The sequence below is a fragment of the Microplitis mediator genome, chromosome 1 (assembly GCF_029852145.1).
Source record: "Microplitis mediator isolate UGA2020A chromosome 1, iyMicMedi2.1, whole genome shotgun sequence".
In the NCBI taxonomy this organism is placed as follows: domain Eukaryota; kingdom Metazoa; phylum Arthropoda; class Insecta; order Hymenoptera; family Braconidae; genus Microplitis; species Microplitis mediator.
In genome coordinates this window covers 23,445,413-23,466,957 of record NC_079969.1, presented here as the reverse complement: position 1 = coordinate 23,466,957, position 21,545 = coordinate 23,445,413, and the positions used below count along the sequence as shown (strand labels likewise).

The 21,545-nt window shown below is 28.2% G+C and overlaps 4 protein-coding genes across 7 annotated transcripts; 2 read left to right on the top strand and 2 right to left on the bottom strand.

The window, feature by feature from the left end:
* Nucleotides 1-5,521, top strand: LOC130667063 (zinc finger protein 277). The gene is made up of 9 exons (XM_057468461.1): nt 1-244; nt 345-549; nt 1,614-1,791; nt 2,029-2,231; nt 2,291-2,453; nt 2,531-2,746; nt 3,139-3,281; nt 3,747-3,851; nt 5,398-5,521. The coding sequence occupies exons 1-9, from the start codon at nt 238-240 to the stop codon at nt 5,408-5,410; spliced, it is 1,233 nt and encodes a 410-aa protein (XP_057324444.1). The 5' UTR covers nt 1-237; the 3' UTR covers nt 5,411-5,521.
* Nucleotides 5,522-5,592: 71 nt separating this feature from the next.
* LOC130667070 (probable inactive peptidyl-prolyl cis-trans isomerase-like 6) lies at nt 5,593-7,419 on the top strand. Its single transcript, XM_057468475.1, has 5 exons — nt 5,593-5,808; nt 5,891-6,079; nt 6,151-6,213; nt 7,004-7,148; nt 7,235-7,419. The coding sequence occupies exons 1-5, from the start codon at nt 5,593-5,595 to the stop codon at nt 7,417-7,419; spliced, it is 798 nt and encodes a 265-aa protein (XP_057324458.1).
* Nucleotides 7,420-7,915: 496 nt separating this feature from the next.
* Nucleotides 7,916-19,828, bottom strand: LOC130667043 (DNA repair endonuclease XPF). Of its 4 annotated transcripts, none has more exons than XM_057468432.1 (17): nt 19,618-19,828; nt 19,065-19,206; nt 18,878-18,994; nt 17,114-17,267; nt 16,817-16,978; nt 15,418-15,597; nt 15,126-15,306; nt 14,012-14,427; nt 12,668-12,822; nt 11,567-11,801; nt 11,288-11,474; nt 10,039-10,209; nt 9,835-9,972; nt 9,551-9,757; nt 9,266-9,439; nt 8,477-8,818; nt 7,916-8,220 (listed from the first exon to the last, which is right to left on the bottom strand). In XM_057468432.1, the coding sequence occupies exons 5-17, from the start codon at nt 16,891-16,893 to the stop codon at nt 8,062-8,064; spliced, it is 2,622 nt and encodes an 873-aa protein (XP_057324415.1). In that variant the 5' UTR covers nt 16,894-16,978; nt 17,114-17,267; nt 18,878-18,994; nt 19,065-19,206; nt 19,618-19,828; the 3' UTR covers nt 7,916-8,061. The 4 variants fall into 4 exon arrangements, with proteins under 4 accessions (XP_057324415.1, XP_057324425.1, XP_057324407.1 ...); XM_057468442.1 differs by having other exon boundaries at nt 16,817-16,953; nt 17,031-17,267; nt 19,065-19,195; XM_057468424.1 differs by having other exon boundaries at nt 19,065-19,195.
* On the bottom strand, nt 16,907-20,472 carry LOC130673420 (UPF0669 protein C6orf120 homolog). Its single transcript, XM_057478413.1, has 5 exons — nt 20,422-20,472; nt 19,101-19,195; nt 18,878-18,994; nt 17,114-17,267; nt 16,907-16,978 (listed from the first exon to the last, which is right to left on the bottom strand). The coding sequence occupies exons 1-5, from the start codon at nt 20,470-20,472 to the stop codon at nt 16,907-16,909; spliced, it is 489 nt and encodes a 162-aa protein (XP_057334396.1).
* Between the last annotated feature and the right edge of the window lie 1,073 nt (nt 20,473-21,545).

Sequence of the window (21,545 nt, the reverse complement as noted above, 5' to 3'; positions counted from 1 at the left end):
ATTTATTTTGTTAATAATTTAATAGTTTAATTACTTTTCATGCAAATAATTAATTACTTAGTAAATTGTTTTATTTATTTTGAAATAATTTTTAAAAACAAATATTTTTTTATAAATATTTAAATTTTTGTTCAACAAATAAAAAATTAACGCGTGTACTGTAAACAAATTAATTTAAAAAATTAAATAAACAATAACTTTTTCAAAAATTTAAATATTCAAATATCAGTAATTCAAATGACAGGTTAGTAAATTCCTGATAAATTATTTAAATATAACAAAAAATTTATATAATTTTTTAAATTAAATTTATTATCATTAATCCATACGTTAATTTATTTAAGGTGTTGCTAATAAACCAATGGAGGAAGAAAAAGTTTATTATAAAAGTCAATTTGTTGGTATTGATAACGATCCAAGTGAATCAGAATGTTTGTTGTGTGATTCAACTTTTATTTTACCAACAAATGAGAAAGACTATTTATCACATTTGTTTGAAAAACATCGTCTGATAATTGGCGATGTTTCGAAAATTGCAAGTCTGAGAAGGTAAATTTATATTTCATTATTTTATTGATTCAATTAAAAAATTTAGTCTTGATTGATTCAATAAATATTTATGATACTAAGCCTATTAATCTCCTCCGTCCATCTCACAGTTTTAAATGAAATTATTAATATTATTATTGAATTTCATAGTTTATTTGTCATAGAACATGGCTCCACTTTGACTGTAATTTATCAGAAGTCATATAATGTACAGACTTGAGCAAGCCTGGTCTCAAGTTCGATAGACGTTAGTGTCTTTTTCAACGTATAGCTTGCTCAAGATCTGCTCAAGGCTCTAAATTGATCTTGAGCCTTGAGCAAGTCTTGCGTAAGTACCTGCCGTCAGTTACTGGTGCAAGAAATGCGCCAGAAACTTTTAAACTGCACCGTATCTAAAATATTTTTAATATTCTTGCATACGATACCATGAGCAAGACACGCAAATCTTGACGTAGGTTTCTTGATACACGATCTTGCGAAAGACACTGGTAGTTAGGAGTCTTGCTCAAAATACTTACTCCAGAATCTTGTTCAAACAAGTGTTACTAGAGTAACACATGCTGGAGCAAGATTCTAGTGTCAGTGCCTTGAGCAAAACCTCTAATCATACCCCTAATTATTTGGGAAAATAGCAGACATTAAAATAAAATACGCATCGAAAAACATTTTAAAAAAGTCATGTCGAACTTTCAAAATTTTTTATGTTTATTTTTAAAAGTTTCTTCATCACTACCAGCACCTTATTGAAAAAATATACTCTAAAAGTTATTACTTTTAGTCTAAAATATTTGTTTTATTGTTAGTAAAAATATGTACCTGAAAATCGGAACGTTTTTCACGCAACGAAAATGAAAATAATTTATGTAATTTGAATCTAAAAGTGACTTGAGGGGAGTAGTTGGGGGTGGCCTGCAATTATCGCCTGACGTGCAAACCATTTCAGAAATCTAGATCCCGTAGATTTTCACTTTTCATTTCGTTTTTTTATTTTTGTTCCACGAAAAACGTTCCCATTTTCAAGTACATGTAAAAATGATAATTATTAATTGTTATTTTTTTCTTAGTTATGTTCATTATTGGAAAGTGAGGTGTAAAAGCGGATCATTAGAAAATTTTTGTACAACAATGTTAATGGATTGTACGCCTGATGGTAAACCAAGTAAAAATGAAATTTATTATTTACTATCTGACTGTATTGCTGAAGATAAAACACTTCGTGATGAAATACAATCCGCTAAATTGGTAAATTTTATTCATTTAATTTAGTACCCAAAAAATAAATAAATTTCAAGTTCTAAAATTGTTCATTTTTAATTTTTCAAATGAAATGATATGAAATTTAAATAAAATGTCATCAGAATTTTTGGAAAATTTTAACTCATCGAATTAGTATCTCGTACTTGATATTTTTCGCTAATTTCATAATTAAATTTTTTAATTACTGATTAATTAATTGCTAATAATTATTTTGTGTTAAAGGAATGGGTAATAAATCAACAAACTCATGAAAGAACAGATAATAATTTTAAACGCGGGTGTATGATATGCAAACAGGAGTTTTCGGGTCTGAGAATCACATATTTGACGCATTTAAAAGAAAAACATAATATTCATTTTGGAAAGTATCATAATTTAGTTTTTGTTGATAAATTACTTGATAAAATTCAATATAATTTTGAAAAGTAAGTATTTTACTTTCATTTTTTTCGTACAGATATTAATTTATATTTTTTATCGACAGTTTTATATGCATTTATTGTGAAAAAGTATTCAAGGATAGAAATGTATTGAAGGAACATATGAGAAAAAAATTACATAAGCGCATTAATCCTAAAAATAAATCATATGATGAATTTTATATCACTAATTATGTGAAACCGCGCGATCCATTGGATCATAAAGAGGTAAATGTAATTTTTGATAAATGAATTAATTGATTAATTGATTATTGACAAAAAATAATATGATTTTTAAATCAAAGGACAATGAATTTGATGAAGAATATGACACAATCGCATTTAGTGACAATGAAGATGAAGAAAATTTATGGTCTGATTGGACAATTGAAAATAATCCAATTAATTGTTTATTTTGTTCAACTAAAATAAGTGAATTTAAAAATATACTAGATCATATGAAAGAGGATCATGATTTCGATTTTAATAAATCAACTGAAAATTTAAATTTCTATGAAAAAGTATATCATTCATAATTATTTTTATTTTAATTCAGTAATTAATATCCCTGATTAAAAACTCCGATTGAAACTCAATCGGATTTCCTCCAGATTTAATCGGCAACAAACATTCAATCAGAATTGCTCGGGAAAGTTCCAACTATTCGATTAAAATTTTTCAATCGGCCCTGCTTAAGAAATCTGATAGATTCTTATAGACGTATGTATAAGGCCTTATACTTAACTATAGAACTTCTCATAGAATTCATTCGTTCTTACAAAATTTTTATAGGAATTTATGAGAATCTAATGGATTCTATGAGATTTTCTAAACAGGGGGAGATTTTAATCAGGGATTAATTTATCTTTTATTCTAATGATAATTAATAATAATGATGCAATTTATTTCACAGATAAAATTAGTTAATTACTTCAGAAAAAAAGTACATGAAAAAAAATGTGTTTATTGTAACGTACTATCGGATAACTATCTTGAGCATATGAAAAATGAAGATCATTTTAAAATTCCTCCGTCACGTATTTGGAATTTGTCTAAGTAAGTTATTATTTATTCAATTCAAAATTTTTTTTTTGTTTATTATAAATATATATGCATATTTTTGAATTTTTCGCCCCCGGTTGGTTATTGGCGGTAAAATAACCGGAAGCAAAATAACCCTGAATAAGCGTGGTAAAATAACCGTGAATAGAAAAACTGAAATACATAATCTGAAAAATTATGAAAATAATATTTTATAATTTCCTATTATATTTCCTACGTAGCTAGGGGTTGCTCGGAAAACGTTTGTTTTTTATTTTACTGTCTAATAGATTTTGGGTAACTTGAATTTTAAGTTGCTGACTACAATATGAGTGTGCAAATTGACCGAAAGTAGGCCGCTGATGAAAATTTATAGCTAAGGATGTTAGGAAAATATTACTAACAAACATTACCTCGCTTATTTTGTCGCGGTTATTTTTTATTTGCGGTACAAAAATTATGTGATCATATTTTTTTTAGATACTATTCTCCGATGTGTAAAGAAGATCCATTTTTATATCATCTAGACACTGGCAGTGATGATGAATATGATGAAAATAATGTCGATACTTTATCAAATGATATGTAAGTTCATTTTTAATTCATTAATTGCCCAAATAAAAGAAAAAATCTTTCTTTGGATTTTTGTCTCTTATAAGATAAATTTTATCTCAAAATATTAAGGAGGGTGCATTCGGAAGCTGCTCTAGCTCTAGCTCTAGCCAAGCACTGCCATACATCGAGAGCTAGGGCTATAGCATTTCTGAATGCAACCAAAGTAATTAATTTATTAATTATTATTATTGCTAGCGCGGTAAATTTAAATATTTAAAAAATAAATTATCAAAAACTGGAGACAAATTTAAATTCGTACGTTAAAATAAAATGGCGGCAGAATGTAATAGTGTTTGAACAAACCTTGGTGGAGAAATAATATGCAGATGGGTGTTCTAATATACTTGGAGATTTGAATTAGATTGCTTCAAGTATATTGCAGCTAAGAAAACGTCATTTAACTGCTATTTCCCACCAGACGATGCCAGATGATTTTGCTCAGGAACTTGGAAGTCATCAGCATCAGGAATTTGTAACACTTAACACTTGCACTGAACACTTACCACTTTTCACCAGCACTGAACACTCAACACTTAACTATACCATAGACACTTTAATGATACTGAAGTTAGCCGGCGTCTAATAATTTTTGGATTTTTGAAAAAACGATAAATTATTTTTAAAAAAATATTCAAAATAATTGCACCAGTAATTTTTTAAATTTTCTACATGTGCATATTTTTAGTTTTTTTTTTGGATTTAAATTGAATTGTTGAAAAATAAATCCGAAAATTTTGAACCGTCTGCTAACTTCAGAATCATACACTTTGCACAATTTAAATTAATAAAAGATAAATTTCACAATCACTGCATAATTTTACCCGACTTAACTGCAATACTGTGTTTCAATTCAAATGTAAAGAAGGATCTGGACTACTACTGCCATTGTCGATGATACTGACTGCCGCTATCGAACCGCCAGTTGATACGAACCAATCGATTTTGCGATTCATTCGACCGCCCCCATATTTGAACGTCGATTACAGTGACGCGCAGTAGCGCCACTGGCGCGAAATTTCAAAATTGAAATTTTATCATTTTATTAAAAATTATTTGTGTCAATAATTAAATTAATTTAGGTGCATTCGGAAATGCTCTAGCTCGAGCTCTCGATGTATGGCAACGCTTGGCTAGAGCTAAAGCTAGAGTATTCCCGAATATGATACTGAAGTTAGCCGACGTCTAATAATTTTCAGATTTTTTTTTTTTACAATAAACCAGAGAAAAAAAAATATTTTAAAAAATTGCACCTGTGGTTTTTTAAATTTTCTACATGTGCATATTTTTAGTTTTTGTTTTTTTGTAATTGATTTGTTGATAAAAAAATCCGAAAATTACTAATTGTCTGCTAACTTCAGGATCGTTTTCCGAATGCACCCGAAGACATTTTTAAAATATCTCAATATTTTTTTATTTAAATGACACAAGTATTATATTATATTATATATTATTAATTAAATATAGGTATCGAAAATTGAAATCCTTTAATAATTAAATTATTTTCTTTCTTTTTCAGAAAAAAATTATAAAAGTTATTTTTCCAATAAAAAAAAATTATAAATTAAACACTTTTGTTAATAAATGTTTCTTCTAATAAACACGTTAATGAAACTGTCTTTTGTTTTAACTGTCAACCAAACTACATATTCAAATATATGTTTACTTAATTAATTAATTAATTAATTAACTTATAAATAAATAAATAAAAAAAATGGAAACTGAAGAAATTTCTTTAAGAATTCAAAGTAATAATTCCATTGAACAATTAAAAATAAAAATATATGGATTAATGAGTGCAGTAGTATTTCAAAAATCAAAGTATTGCGTATTAAAACTGTACAAACACTTGCCTCATAAATTTTTAATTCCAGAAATACGCGAAATGTATCAGATTGAATGGTACGATTACCTTGAGAAAATTCGGCGGGTAAATTTCTTATTAAACTCCTACTTATTTAAAATTAATTAATAGTCTCAAGTTAAATGATTACAATAATTAATTAATCTAGACCATTGGGGGTAAAACATGGCTGCCAGATACACAAGTAATTATTTATATAAATAATAAATTTATCGGCAACCATTCAGATTTCTCAGAATTTATTAATGAAAATTTCACAATTAATTTACCGATCGACACTGAATTCTATGAAAATTTAATTACTGAAAGTTTTAAAAAATTCATCAGCAATCCAGACGTACAAAAAAATTAATTATTTTGTAATTATAACTTCTAATTAGTTTTATTAATTGTAAAAAAAATTTTCAGCGTAAATTTGTTTACTTAAATTTAACTATCGACGGTACGTCATTAGGAACTTTTATATTTATGGTAAACTTTTAATTATTTATTAATTATTAAGGGGGGAAGCTGGTCTGAGATTAAAAAAAAGTGGATTTTGTGATTTTTTTTTCATAGTACCTTCGTTATTAAAATTTTTTAAATTTGTGACATAATTAAGCATCATTCCAAGAATATTCTGCTAAATTTTCATTAAAAAATATTGAAAAATGAGCCAGTGGTAGTGGGGAGAGACGAGTCACTTAAAAAAAGTCTCCATGCCGTAGGCAGGATAACTCATGACTGCCTCATCTGAAATAAAAAAACCAAAAAGATTTCTTTAGTACATAAGTTTATCTTAGATTTGAACGAAGGATTTTTTTTTCAATAACTACTTATTTTTTAATTAAACAAAAGGAAGAATTTTTGGGAAAAATCAGAGTTTTTTGATTGCACCTTTACCTAAAATTAAAAAATGAATATTTTGTTTATTCCTTCGTTCAAATCCAAGATAAACTCATGTAGTAAAGAAATCTTTTTAGTTTTTTTATTTCAGATGAGGCAGTCATGAGTTATCCTGCCTACGGCATGGAGATTTTTTTTTAAGTGACTCGTCTCTCCCCACTACCACTGGCTTATTTTTCAATATTTTTTTTTGAAAATTTAACAGAACATTCTTGGAATGATGCTTAATAATGTCACAAATTTTGAGAATTTCAATAACGAAGGTCTGAAAAAAAAATCACAAAAATATCCTCGTTTTTTTGTATCTCAGATCCGTTTCCTCTGAAGTTTATTTATTTTAATTAATGTAATTATTAAATATTTATTTTAAAAAAAGTTATATTACGACGAATTGCCCCGGACATGTGAGTATTTTATAAACCTCTGCAATGGTGATAAAATAAAAAAAAATGAGGAATATTTATGTTACAAAAATTCAACATTACATCGTATTGTTAAAGATCGTTGGCTTCAATTTGGTGGTAAATAAATTTATAAGTAAATTAAAATTTATATTAAACATTTATTACACACATTAAATTTTTACAAAATTACTGGAATATCACAGATTTAGGATATGAAAATAATTTTACTAATGAGACTACAATAGATGCTGAAAATTTTATAATTTTTCATGATCGTCGCGGAGTTCTTTCATTGGCTAATGATGGAAAAAACCATAATGGGCCACAATTTGTTGTCTCATTAAATCCTAATCCATGGATGGATAAATGTTACGTTGCGTTTGGGTGATTTTTTATAAAATAAAATTAATTAACTTATAAAATATTTAAATTAAAATAATTACTGTTAATTAATTAGACAACTAATTGATGGTGCAAAGACATTAGAAAAAATTCAACAATCGGAGACATATTATGAGTCACCTTCATCAAAAATCATAATTACTGAGTGCGGTGAATTTTTTATTAATAAAAAAAATAGTAATCAGGTAAAACTTTTTAGTTACTAATTAAAAAATTAATATTTATTAAGAAAATAATAATTAATTGCATCATGATGTGGAAAAAGTATTTTTTAAATAATGAGCTCGGTTTTCAATTAAAAAGATGTTTTGATTGATGAGTTTTAAAATTGACTATACATTAATTGTAAGAAAATTAATTTTTGGATCATTGGAAAATTTTTAGGAATTGCAGGAAGAGGAAGAAGAAATTATAATTGAAATAAAGTCACTTGAAATTTAAAATAAATTTGAATATTTGAATATAAATGAATAATTGAATAAAGACAATAGCGAATAATCGATTATAAACTCAAAAAAATTAATTATATTTTAACAAATCATGCTTATGTATAAACAAACACAAAAAAATAATAATGCAAATTTCTAATTAAATAAAATAAAAATGAAAAATAAATAATTGAATATTTTTATTTTTTTATCGATGAAAATAGACCTTTGTTACGTACTTTTGTAACTGCTTTACTTACACCACTAGTCGTTGTATCTTCAGGTTTATATTTTTTATGAAGCGCTTGATATAACATTTGTGCATTTGATTTATTACCTAACAGTTCTGTCAATTCATCCTAAAAAAAAAATCATTTTATGTGACCAATATTTATCGAAAAAAAAAAGAAATCTAAAAAACGGTTGACCTTAGGAACCAATTCCAAAACTTCTGCTGTTTTCGAGCTCAGACTTCAAAACGTCGAGATCAAATGAAAACTCGAGTTTCGAAAATCGAACCGAAATCAATAACTCCTTTTTTTTTTAATTTTAAATTCTTACAGCGGGAAGTTCAAAATATTAAAACTATTTAAATAAACAATTAATAAAATTTACCTCACTGAGACGAACCAAATTGTCCAACGATTCGCCTTTGTCTAATATGATGCGTAAATTTTTAGTATGAACACCAGGTAATTTAGCTACAAAATCATGAATTTGAGTATTATATTTTTCACCCATTGATTTTTTATCTTCAACGTCTTCATCTAGACCAATTTGAGCGGCTGTCTGTCCATCTGGTTGTGGCTTTCCTTCTTTTAACTCTTCAAATAATTGTGCAGTCGCCTGAGGACTTGGCGACCAGACTATTTTCAGTTTTGGAAAATGTAATGTCAGTAATTGTAATTTACTTGTTACATCTGAACTCTTCATGTCACGACTTACGTAATAATTTCCCTTTTAATCAAACAATTATTTTATAGTAAAAATATTTTTGATATGCCTTAAAAAATGAGGGATGCGCGAGTAATTCAAACTTGTGAATTATTCATGTCGAATCGAATATTAATATTGGATTTAAAATTCGAATTATTCGTAAATTTTCATATTATTTGTAAGAAAAAAATTTCATTATTGCACGACTTATGATGCGAAGCATCAGAGTGTGCTTTACGATCGAAATAAATTTTTTTTTACGGTTTAGAAAAAAACTTTATGCTAAAAGTTCGAATCGAATGTTCAGTTTTCAATCGAATAATTCGAAAATTTTCGAATAATTTTGAAACTTACGAATAATTCGAATTATTCGATTCGAATAATATTCGCACACCTCAAGTATTTTTGGCAGAGCATAAAAAATAAACAGTCTAATAAACTAAAATATATAATAATAATAATAATTACTTGTAAACAAAATGATTTATTCTGATCAAATTCAATTAGAAGCATTGGTTTGGCATAATGTCTTGTCATTGACACCGCCTGGTTGTATAATCTACCAGAATTTAATGACATTATTAAATCAGAAATACTTTTTCTCTCTACACAAATTTCTGGCGTTATAATATAGTCGCCAACCTTTATAAAAAAATATAAATATACATTTATTAATGATTAATTAGATAGTAAATAGCAAAGAAAGGGGAAATAGACCAAAAATTAGTTCGATCTAAAAATAATTTACTATACCACAATAGTAACAGGTTCAATTTCAATACCACGTTTATGTAATAAACCCGGTAATTCACTACGAAATTCTCTTATATCAACAATAACTTTAGGAATAATTTTAGGTGTCGGTTCAAGACCACCCTGACGAGTATTTTGTTCAACTTGAGGAGTTACTGTTAAAGTAACTTCACTTTTTCCGTCTTGATCTGTCGGAATTACCATTGTCTAAAAATTGATATTGGTGTAAATTATAAAAAATATTAATTTGAAATAAATATAATTAATAATCAATAAATATCAACCGTCTTAGCATTTATTAATTTATCAAAAGCTTCTTTTTCACGACGTAATGATGTTAAGTATCCTTGTTCTTCAACAGATCCTCCGTAGACAAGAAAAAATATTTTTAATGAAATCGATGGATTATTGTTTTGATAAACCTAATAATTGGTTATAAAATTTTGAATTAAATTATTTATTGTTAGTTAAATAATTATTTTACGCACCTCAAGCTGACGAATTGATGATATGTCGGCTCCATACATAACAATGTAACCAGGTAAAGTTTCTTGTAAAGTTCTTTGTAGTGCCATTGGGTCACCACCTCTTTTTACTGATTGGATAAGAACGATTGGATCAGTCGTTGAAGATAAACTTGATATATCAGCATCCGCAAGCTTTATGAGTAATGTTTCATTTATTAAAATCAATAAATAATTAAAATAGTATCCCTATAAAAAAATCCATGCGGAAATCTAGCATAGATCCTGATATAGGTTCACACATGGGTTCCTATAGGAATCCATCCCATGCCAAATCCATATGGGAATCTAATTTGGATTCCCATGTGGATTTTTACGATGATTTCCCATGGGAATCTGCACCATGTCAAAATCCATATGGGAATCTTGTATGGATTAGGAATTAGGAAAATTAACAAAAAGCGTCACGTTATTGATACGAACAAATTGATGAAAAAAAAAATATTCTGCCAATAGAATATTAATCTGTTCTTTTATTCATATGCGCGTATCAATAGACCATAGACATAGAAATCCAGATGCCTCAGATTCTATAGAAATTACTTATATAGACACCCAGATTCCTATATGAATTTTCTATAAAGAAATCCAGGTATCCTAGTCCCTATGTCAAATTCCTATATGGGAATCCTGGTACCCACAGTTTCCTATATGAAGTTTCTACATGGGAATCCCACAATTTCCTATGTGGATTTCCCATGATTTCCTACACGGATTCTTATATAAATCCATGCCTCCCCATATGGATTCCTATGGGTTCCCATACAATCCCTCATGGAATCTTTTGATAGGGTATATCCTAGTTTTTATATCGTTCCTATAAGGGAATCCCGGTATCCAGTTTTCCATATGAAGGTCCTACATGGGAATCCCACAATATGCGCGTATCAATAGACCATAGACATAGAAATCCATATGCATCAGATTCTATAGAAATTACTTATATGGAAACCCAGATTCCCATATGATTTTTCTACAAAGAAATCCATGTACCCTAGTTCCTATGTCAAGTTCCTATATAGGAATTTAGATACCCACAGTTTTCTATATGAAGGATTTCCTACATAGGAATTTTCCATGGATTCTTATATTAATCCATACACTCCTATATCAATTCCTATGGATTCTTACATAAATCTATGCTTTCCCGTATGGATTCCTACGGGTTCCCATACAATTCCACATGGATTTTTTTAATAGGAATAATAATTACCATGGAACATTCTTCAAAATAATTTGTTTGATTATTTTCTTCATCATCTTGGGATTGTTTAGCTTCCTCAGGTGGTTTTTGTGAAAATGTTAGGACATAACTATCAAGATCTTCTACTTCTTCATCTTCTTTATCTTTTTCTTGACTGTCTTTATCTTGTTTACCATTTTTATCTTTTGCCTTTTCACTGTAAATTAAATATTATTGTTGGAATAATTAAACTTTATTTCTATGCTTTAAATTTGAATCAGAATTTTTTTAAAATTTATAAAACACTACCTCGGCTTAACAATTTCATTTTTCTTTAAATATTTCATCGCTTCGTACAATAAATATTGACCAGCGCCCATTGTTAAATAATTTTTTAATTGAACTGCGATCCTGGTATCATAAACGAGTATCAATACTCTCTTGGCACTATCAGATATATTTTTTTTCTTATTTATTTGTAGCCGAATTTCACCGAGAATTTCATTTAATGCATTCCATTTTGGACATGGCTCTGGTTTCAACTCTATTAAAAAAAGTCTATCAATAAAACAATAAAAAAAAAATCGGTCTGTCAGTTGACCCTGCGGGCCAGCCCCAAAACTTCCCGCTGTTTTCGAGCTCAACGAGCTCGAAAACATTATTGTGAATATATTTTCGAGCTCTTCGAGCTCGTAAATACTTTTGTATGCCATTGTTTTGTAAAAAACCATTTTTTAGCATTTCTTTCTCCCACGATATCTCGCGAACGAATTAACCGATTTTGATGGTTGAGGTGGCAATCGACGCGTTTTATCAAGTTCTAAAGCTGGTCAAATTTTGAAATTGATTTATTTAGCCGTTTTTGAGAAATTTCAAAAAAACCAAGGAAAAAATTTTTTTTGAATTCTTTCGTCAACGGTTTCTCTTGAACGAATGAACCGATTTTGATGGTTGAGGTGGCATTCGACGCGGCTTATAGAGTTTCAGAGCTGATTAGATTTTGGAATCAATCCATCGAGCAAATTAAAAGTTATCCAAATAAAACATTTTCAAAAAAATTTTATTTTTGAAACATCTCTGAACGCAACCTACCGATTAAATTCAAATTTTTACGGCTTCGACATTAACAAGCCGCGTCGAATGACACCTCAACGATCAAAATCGGTTCATCCGTTCAAGAGTTATGAATATTTACATACATACATACGTACGTACGTACACACATACATACACTCGGACATCATCGTGAAATTAGTCAGGATAGCTTCCTAGGACCTCGAAACGTCGACATCTGATGGAAATTCGATTTTCGTAAATCGGACCGAAACCAATAACTTCCCGAATTTTTGAAAATTTACAATTTTCTTAGCGGGAAGTAAAAAATTAATTAATAATAATAATAAAAATTACCATTTTTGTTATTATAAACTCGACTTTTTGCGTGAGTAAATAAATCATCAACGGCATCCAATATTAACCAACCACTTCCTTTCATTGCGTATTCCATCGTTCTTAAGCGATTTATCGATGCATAAAATGCTACTGAATTTTCTTGGCTCAGCTGGCTATTAAATAATAATCAATAATTAATAATAGTGTTAATTAGTAAATCCACTTTAAAAAAGTCGTTGACTATTTTCAACTTCAAAACGTGACACGAAAAATTTTTTTTAAACGATTTATAAACTTCTGAAAATACAAAGAAGGAAACAGTAGACTTAATACTGTAAATAAATCTTTTTAAAATTTTTTTTGACTCTCTATTAAAAGTGATAAATTTTATCATTTATTTTCAGACCAAATTAAGCTCGGAAAAAGATGATTTTGAGCTATTGCTGGGCTATATTTTAATAGTATCAAGTTAATCATCGATTTTATCTTTTAATTTTAAAGGTTTAAAAAAAGTTCATCGTTGTGTCAAATTTTGAAGTTTAGATAGTCAACGTTTTGTTAATTTTATTTTTTTCCACTCAAGTAGAGTGGCGATATTTAGTATGAAAAATAAGCGCGTAACATTTTTATTTATTTTAAATTATTAAATATTTAAATTAAATTTTATAGAGGACTGAAAAAAAAATTTTGGTCATATTAATAATAAAAACAAAGTATAAATAATAAGAATAATAATAAAAATTATAAATTCAATCACAGTTCAAAAACATCCTTTTTTATTTAAAGGCTGATATCTCAGCAGCAAATTTTCGTAAAAAGAAACGAAAAAAACAAATTGTAGCTGAATAAATTTCCTAAACGACCAATGAATTAATTTTTTTGAAAAAAATTTTCTCGGCCCCGGGACCCGAAAAACAAAATCAAAAAATTCAGAAAAATTTTTTCTCGAGCTATTTCTTATGATTTCGCAAAAACGGTGGCTCAAAAAATTATTTTGCTGGAAGATTTTCAAACTAGAGATTTCAAGCTTCAATTTGTTTTTTTTTTCATTTTTTCGATACGATCATTTTTCACGAAAATACAGCCTTCCAAAAATCACTAAAAAATTTATAAAATTTTCTTGTTCCTTTAATTTTTTGGATAAGTGTATTAGTTGTTATTAATTAATGTTTATTATGACCATCATACTAGTACAGAAATTTAATTTGTAGATTAAATTATTACTAGTTCAAACTGCATAAATTTTATACTTAAATCAATTGCCTCAATAAATAAAACACTAATATATCCTTGTAACTGTGATTGAATTTCCAATTATTATTGAAATGGATATGAATCAACGTAATAATAATAGTAACTAACGTAAGAAAGTATCCAAGTAATTTAAGATCAGCAATCAGTTGTTTAGTACTTGATCCCAACTGATGCCATATAGGATCTAATTGATACTGTAACTGCTTATGAAATTTTTTAGCGATTGCATTTTCCACAGTTAATTCATCGAAATCCAAAAATTTATTCAGTCTCTTCAAGTCTTTGACAATGAAATTCATTAGATCCAAAAGTGATGTTTGAATTAATTGCATTTTATGTGTAAGCTTAGCATGTAGTTCAATAACTTCAGGTTTATGCTTCGAGAGACTGGCATTCACTACTGAGTGAAACCGTGGCCAGAGATACAATTCCTTGACAAAAAGAGTCTTCATAACCCGTTCGACTTGGGAAAATCCAACAGTGAATGCTAATGCTGAGTTGGTAAACGCTTTGATAAATCCAGTCTGTTTATTTAAATAATTATAAAAAAATTATCTAAAGGTAAAGGTTGAAATAGTTGATGACTAGAGTCGGGATTTTTGCTTTGATTTAAAAATAACAATTAATAATTGATGTCAAATTTTTGATTTTACGGCAAAAATATTGGTCGTATAAGAAAATTGTTTAGACAAAAGTTGTAGGAAATTTAATTTTATGAAAATAATGTCTCTTTTAATTTTTTTATAGAACTAATAGGAAAGCCGTAATGTGAAAATTAAGATTTTCATAATTATCAAAAATTTGAACCGTTCATTATGAATCTTGATTTTGGAATTACAGTGAAAATATTGGTCGTATAAAAAAAATTTTCAAATAAAAGTTGCTCAAAATTTAATTTTATAAAAAAAATATCTCTTATAATTTTTCCATAGGATTGATAATAAAGCCGTAATTTCAAAATTATGATTTTCATAATTAACAAAAATTTGAATCATTCATTATGAATCTTAATTTTGGAATTGCGGTGAAAATATTGGTCGTATAAAAAAATCATAAGAGACATTTTTTTTTGAAAAATAAATTTCCTACAACTTTTGTATTAAAATTTTTTTTATAAGACCAATATTTTCGCCGTAATACCAAACATTCTAACCATTCATTCTAAATCAAGGCAAAAATCTCGTCCCTATTGATGACCTTTGTTCAGTAAATTAACCAATACCTTATTTTTTTGACGATACAATCGTAATGCAAAACCTTCTTGGTAACTATTCAAAATACCATGAGCACGATAGACTAATATCCCAGTAACTAAATTAAGAGGTACACGATTTTTTAATAAATCTACAACTAATATACGACCAGATATAAATAATACGCCTCCTTCTAAATACATTATTTCACTAAAAAATATAATAATAATTATAGTCGATATTAAATCGATAGTAGAGCTCAGAAACTGCGAATTAAAATACAAGTTTTTAATTGATTAATTAATAAATGATATTAATTACCGTTCATTGGATGTATTGTGAGCAGTAACAATTTTAGGTAACGATTTGACGTTCATTGTTTTCAATTTATCTATAAAATATTTTTCATCATAATCAATGGTACCAAGAACTATAACTAAATTACCGGGATCTGAATAAACTTTCAAAATATTTGTAAAAACTGTTTCCATTCCCAATCCTCTGTTAATTTAATAATAATAAAAAAAAAGTGAATTAGTAATTTATAAATAAAATATTATAATTTAAAATTATTGCACTGTTAAAAAAATTGACTTTTGGAAAACCCTCTATCAAAAAAATCCATGTGGGATTGCATGGGAACCCATAGGAATCCATATGGATTTATATGTAAGAATCCATAGGAATTGATATAGAAGTGTATGAATTTATATAAGAATCCATGTAGGAAACCATGGGAAATCCACATAGGAAATTGTGGGATTCCCATGTAGGAACTTCATATGGAAAATTGGATACCGGGATTTCCATATAGGAACTTGATATAAGAACTAGGGTATACCCTATCAAAAGAATCCATGAGAGATTGTATGGGAACTCAGAGGAATCCATATGGGAACGTATAGATTTATGCGAGAATCCATAGGAATTGATATGGGAGTGCATGGATTTATATAAGAATCCATATAGGAAATTATGGATATCTGGATTGCCATATGGGAAATTTACATAGGAAATTGTGGAATTCCCATGTAGGAACTTCATATAGGAAGCTGTGGGTACCGGGATTCCCATATAGGAACTTGACATAGGAATTAGAATATATGGATTTCTTTGTGGGAAATTCATATAGGAATCTGGGTTTCTACATAAGTAATTTCTATAGAATCCGGAGTCCCTGGATTTTCATGTAGGAAACCCACATAGGAAGCTGTGGGTATCTAGATTCTCATATAGGAACTTGACATAGGGACTAGGATACATGGATTTCTTTGTAGAAAATTCATAAAGGAATCTGGGTTTCTATATAAGTAATTCCTATAGAATCTGAGGCATCTGTATTTCTATGTCTATGGTCTATTGATACGCGCATATGAATAAAAGAACAGATTAATATTCTATCGGCAGGATATTTTTTTTTCATCAATTTGTTTGTATCAATAACGTGACGCTTTTTGTTAAGTTTCCTAATTCCTTATCCATACAAGATTCCCATATGAATTTTGACATGGTGCAGATTCCCATGGGAAATCATCGTAAAAATCCACATGGGAATCCAAACTAGATTCCCATATGGATTTGGCATGGGATGGATTCCCATAGGAACCCATGTGTGAACCTATATCAGGATCTATGCTAGATTTCCGTATGGATTTTTTTGATAGGGATTTATCTAACATTTAAGCCTGTGTAATTAATAAAAATAATATAATAAACTTACTTAGCACAAATAACAAGACCATCCTCCTGAAGTATCTCCAAAAACATTTGATTTTCATATTCCAACATATTGATCATATATAATTAACAGTTATAAGAATACTTGAATTAAATCGTCGAGTAGCGCCCAGAGAAAAGCTAATACAAAAGTTTTTTTTGTTATCTGTGATCATACAAAAATTTTAATTATTTAGTTTTTAAAATAAAAACCATACATAGATGTATTTAAATATATTTTTTACAGCAACATGACTATAAAAAAATATGTAAAAAAATTTTTTCTTCCCTTTTTTCGTACTTTTTTTGGTACACTAGTCTCAAGACTGTTGATTGTACTTTGCTCGTCTACTATTTCGTCAGCACCAAGTGCTACATGGTACACAAATAAATTGTACTGACTTATTTCATGAGATGGATGACCGTAAACTCCTATGCTAACTGGTCTTTTGAAACTAATAACAAATATTTATTTTATGATTAATGTTTTTATAAAAAAAACTTTACTAAGTTACCGTGTAAACAAAATTGTTAACTTTTCTAAACTTAAAAACGTGACACAATGAAGAATTTTTTTTTTAACAATTTTTCAATTTCTGAAAATACAGAGAAAAAAAAATTGACCGATTTTATAAATAAAAGTTTTTAAATTTTTTTGAATCTCTATTGAAAGTGATAAATTTTTTTTCAGTGCAAAATACAGTCAGAAAAAATGATCCTGAAATTAGAAGACCGTTAGCAATTTTCTGATTTTTTTCCACAAATAAATTTTTTAAAAAATCAACTAAAAATATGCGCATTGAGAAAATTTAAAAAGTCATAGGTGCAATTTTTTTTTATAATTTATCATTTTTAAAAAAATTCAAAAATTGCCGGCTGATTTCAGTATCATCGAAACAGCATGAAAATGTTGACAAACTGATTAGAAAATTATCACTGAAAAAATGTCTGCTTAAAAAACTTGATGCAAGTGACGACAAAAAGTCGGCTGCCCGATTTCAAAACTAACTTCAGTAACTAACAAAAATAAAATTTTTTAAATACGTATTAAATCATGTCCACAAGACTCCACTGGAACTTAAAATACTAAATACCCTTTGAAATTACATCTTCAGAGACATTTGGGGCGTGTTCAGAAATACACTCTGGAGATGAAAAATTACCTATCCAGGTGTGATTAGTACCTTTGTAATGTTAAATCGCACCTCTGATTTCACCAGAGAATATTTCTGAACCCAGGAGTTGAATATTTCTCTTCCAGAGTGTGTTTCTGAACACGTCATAGATCAATTTAGAAACCATGTAGGGTAAGAGCACCAGTACCCAGCCCCTAACCAGTAGCCAGCCAGTCATATACTTTAACATTGGCTCAAAATATATATAGATATAATTTAACATGAGGTGGCTGGCTACTGGTTTGGGGCTGGGTACTAGTGCTCTTACCCTATACGTTTACTTATTAGAAATTGAGGAACGTGAACGGCTATGAGATCGCGCTACTTATTAATGCTTATTAATACTTATTAACTTTTGTAGTTTACTTATAAATTTATATTTTTCATAAAATACTAATTTGTCTGTATGAGAGAGTGTTCGTATGTTCATATTTTCCTGTGTAATTTTACTTTTACATGTACGGACGTAGGTTAAGAGATTATACATAATTTATATACGTTTGTAATCACAGGGAGCGACTGCTTCATTATTAATAAATAAAGAATTGATTTTGAAAAATTTGTCCCTTAGTGTTTTGAAATTGGGCAGCCGAAGTAAATTACTAATAAGACATCTAAAAATTTTTCAATTGAAATTACTTTTTTTGGAAAGAAAAAATAAGACAAATTCCCTATGGCTCAGGACTAACTTTAGAATATCTTATTTATATAAAAAAATTTGGCTGACATGAAAAAAAACGTGTCGTCCTTTTAAAATAAATCTTAAAGTTATCTCTGCTACTGGAGTTGTGTCATATTTTGAAGTTTAGTTTCTTTCAATAATTTTTTTTTCACGGGAAACTATAAAATAATTTACATATTTTGTTATCAATTATTAATTAATAAATTACCTTTCTGGTATAAATATAATATCATCACCACAAGTTGTTGATTGAAGACAATATTGATCTGATTCATATGTTGGTTTGTTAATTAATTGTGATACATATAAATCTGTATCACCTTTTCTAAAATAAATAAATTTAAATTATTAGATAAATTATTTTGATTTAAATAAATAAATAAATAAATACTTACTGAGAAACTAATAATATTTTAATAATACCATCATACATTAAACTGTAATATTTATAAGATCCACCTGCTACTTCATCATTGACATAATGTAGTAATTGTTCATTGGCTGCTAAATTATTATTTATACAAATCTATAAACAATCTACATTTTATTATTTATATTGTGATAAATGATAAATTATCATCCTGAAGTTAGCAGAAAGTTAACAATTTAAAAAAATTTTTTTTTTTTACACTAATTTAAAAAAAAATATGCACATGTAGAAAATTTAAAAAAGCTATATGTGCAATTTTTTGAAATATTTTTTTTTAATTTATTGTTTTTTAAAAAAATTCTAAAATTATTAGACCTCAGCTAATTTCGGTATCATTATAAATTAATGAGCATTAATCTAAATTATGTTTTATTTTATTAGCAGAGACCGAAAATTTTTTTTTAAATATGAAATTTTATTAAAAAACAAAAAAATTTTAGGTCTGCTAATTTTAGTACCATAAATGAACGAAATTGTTCAAAATAATAATAATTAATAATATAATTAAGTAAACTTACTAATAAGATAATATTTATAAGCAGTTCCTTCATTCCAAAAAAAAATAATTTTATATTTTTCAATTGTGTTTCTAATAAACAATTTAATAATAAGCGTTCTTTTAAATTGACATCAATGGATTATTTATTTTCGTAAGGAAATCAATTATTACTTATTTATTTATTATTTAATTAGTGTTAACAATTAATCAAATTGTTAACAATGTTTTGATTATTTTATTTCTGTAAAAAAAACAACAACTTACATTATGACACAATCGATTGTTTGTAATTCGATTTATTTCGATTAGCTAAAACAGCGGGAATTTTAAAAATTCAAATGTTGAATTTTAAGGTGCATTCGGAATTACTCTAGCTCTAGCCAAGCGTTGCCATACATCGAGAGCTAGAGCTAGAGCATTTCCGAATGCACCCTAATTAATTTAATTATTGACATAAATAATTTTTAATAAAATGATTAACTTTAAATTTTGAAATTCCGCGCTACTGCGCGTCACCGTATTCGATCTCCAAATTTTTGCAAAAGTAGGGGAAGTCGAATGAATCGCAAAATCGATTGCTTTGTATCAACTGGTGGTTCGATAGCGGCAGTCAGTATCATCGACAATGGCAGTAGTGGTCCAGATCCTTCATTACGTTTGAATTGAAAGACAGTATTGCAGTTACGTTGTGTAATTATCCATTAAATGTTTTGCTCAAAGTTATTGTTTAATTAAATTGTGTAGTGTTTGTAAAATTTAAATTGTGCAAAGTGTCTGTGGTGCAGTTAAGTGTTAAGTGTTCAGTGCTAGTGTAAAGTGTTACTGATGGCTGATGCTGATATCTTCCAAGTTCCTGAGCAAACTCATCTGGCATCGTCTGGTGAGAAATAGCAGTTAAGTGAAGTTTTTTTAGCTGCAATACACTTGGAGCAATTTAAATTAAATCTCCAAGTGTATTAGGACACCCTTCTGCATATTATTTCCCCACCAAGGTTTGTTCAAACATTTGCGTGTTTTTTTTTTAATTTTAAATATTTTTCTATGATATTCTTCCGCCATTTGATTTTGACATCCAATTTTTATTAAGTGTATTATCTCTAAGTGTATTATCTCCAATAAACCAACATCGGAGGTAGAAGAGAATTTATGGTGGAATAAAGTATGTTCACCAAATGTCTTTCTACAGAAAGTAATACATTGAGACAATGTGAATTGTCATCTTCTCCCTCAGCCTTGCGGTTCCCATTTTTCCCCGTCTCGTTGCCGTCTGAAACCACCTAAAGCTAGTCATAGTGCCATGGTCACATGACTAGTTATCACCTCAACGCATGACCGTAAGGGGAAGTGGGGAGCGAGCCCAAAAACTCAGCCCTAAGACCCTACGGTGATTGAACTTCACTTCGATCCTGGATCAATTAGTGATAAGACGTATAATTTAGTTTTACTGTCATATACCAGCAATTTATTTGCGACTTTGTTAATACGGCTAACTACTTTGTAAATCGGGAAATTAACTTGCGTTATAGTTGTATTACTAGCAATTCTCTTGCGATATACTTTACTGTCCAAGTTTACTGATTATTATAAACAAAGTTAGTCCAAATAAATATTACTGTACGTTACCGGCGATATACTCGCGATATAAAATTTATACTGTGCCACGAATCTGTCTACATTATATCCAGCGCTTGCATTTTCTTGTAAGTAATTTAGATTATTATAATTGGCAATAAACTTGCAAAGTATTCTGATTAATTCCTTTTATTCCATCTATCACTGTTCATCCTACTTATTTCCTATTTTACTGGTAAGATTATTAAATAGTCTGATAAAATAAATATTAATTAAGTTACAAATAGTAATTTGACCATCAATAAGAATATTCTATAATTTTATAAGCCGTGAGGTAAGTTGATAAGTTTTCTCATACGTTGCCGAGTTTGAATA

What these genes read in the sequence shown, in the direction of transcription:
- LOC130667070 (XM_057468475.1), top strand. Translation starts at nt 5,593, where the DNA reads ATGGAAACTGAAGAAATTTCTTTAAGAATTCAAAGTAATAATTCCATT. An exon ending in AATTCATCAGCAATCCAGAC is followed by an intron (nt 6,080 to 6,150) that starts GTACAAAAAAAT and finishes AAAAATTTTCAG; the next exon opens with CGTAAATTTGTTTACTTAAA. An exon ending in TAGGAACTTTTATATTTATG is followed by an intron (nt 6,214 to 7,003) that starts GTAAACTTTTAA and finishes TTTTAAAAAAAG; the next exon opens with TTATATTACGACGAATTGCC.
- LOC130667063 (XM_057468461.1), top strand. An exon ending in AAATACAATCCGCTAAATTG is followed by an intron (nt 1,792 to 2,028) that starts GTAAATTTTATT and finishes TTTGTGTTAAAG; the next exon opens with GAATGGGTAATAAATCAACA. An exon ending in ATTCAATATAATTTTGAAAA is followed by an intron (nt 2,232 to 2,290) that starts GTAAGTATTTTA and finishes TTTTATCGACAG; the next exon opens with TTTTATATGCATTTATTGTG.
- LOC130673420 (XM_057478413.1), bottom strand. Translation starts at nt 20,472, where the DNA reads ATGCCAGATGAGTTTGCTCAGGAACTTGGAAGATATCAGCATCAGCCA. An exon ending in GATATCAGCATCAGCCATCA is followed by an intron (nt 19,196 to 20,421) that starts GTAACACTTTAC and finishes GATTGTTTATAG; the next exon opens with ATTTGTATAAATAATAATTT. An exon ending in ATTATATTTATACCAGAAAG is followed by an intron (nt 17,268 to 18,877) that starts GTAATTTATTAA and finishes ATTTGTTATTAG; the next exon opens with TTTCAAAAGACCAGTTAGCA.
- LOC130667043 (XM_057468432.1), bottom strand. Translation starts at nt 16,893, where the DNA reads ATGATCAATATGTTGGAATATGAAAATCAAATGTTTTTGGAGATACTT. An exon ending in AGTTTATAATAACAAAAATG is followed by an intron (nt 11,802 to 12,667) that starts GTAATTTTTATT and finishes TTTTTTTAATAG; the next exon opens with AGTTGAAACCAGAGCCATGT. An exon ending in ATAAATCATTTTGTTTACAA is followed by an intron (nt 8,819 to 9,265) that starts GTAATTATTATT and finishes TTTGATTAAAAG; the next exon opens with GGAAATTATTACGTAAGTCG.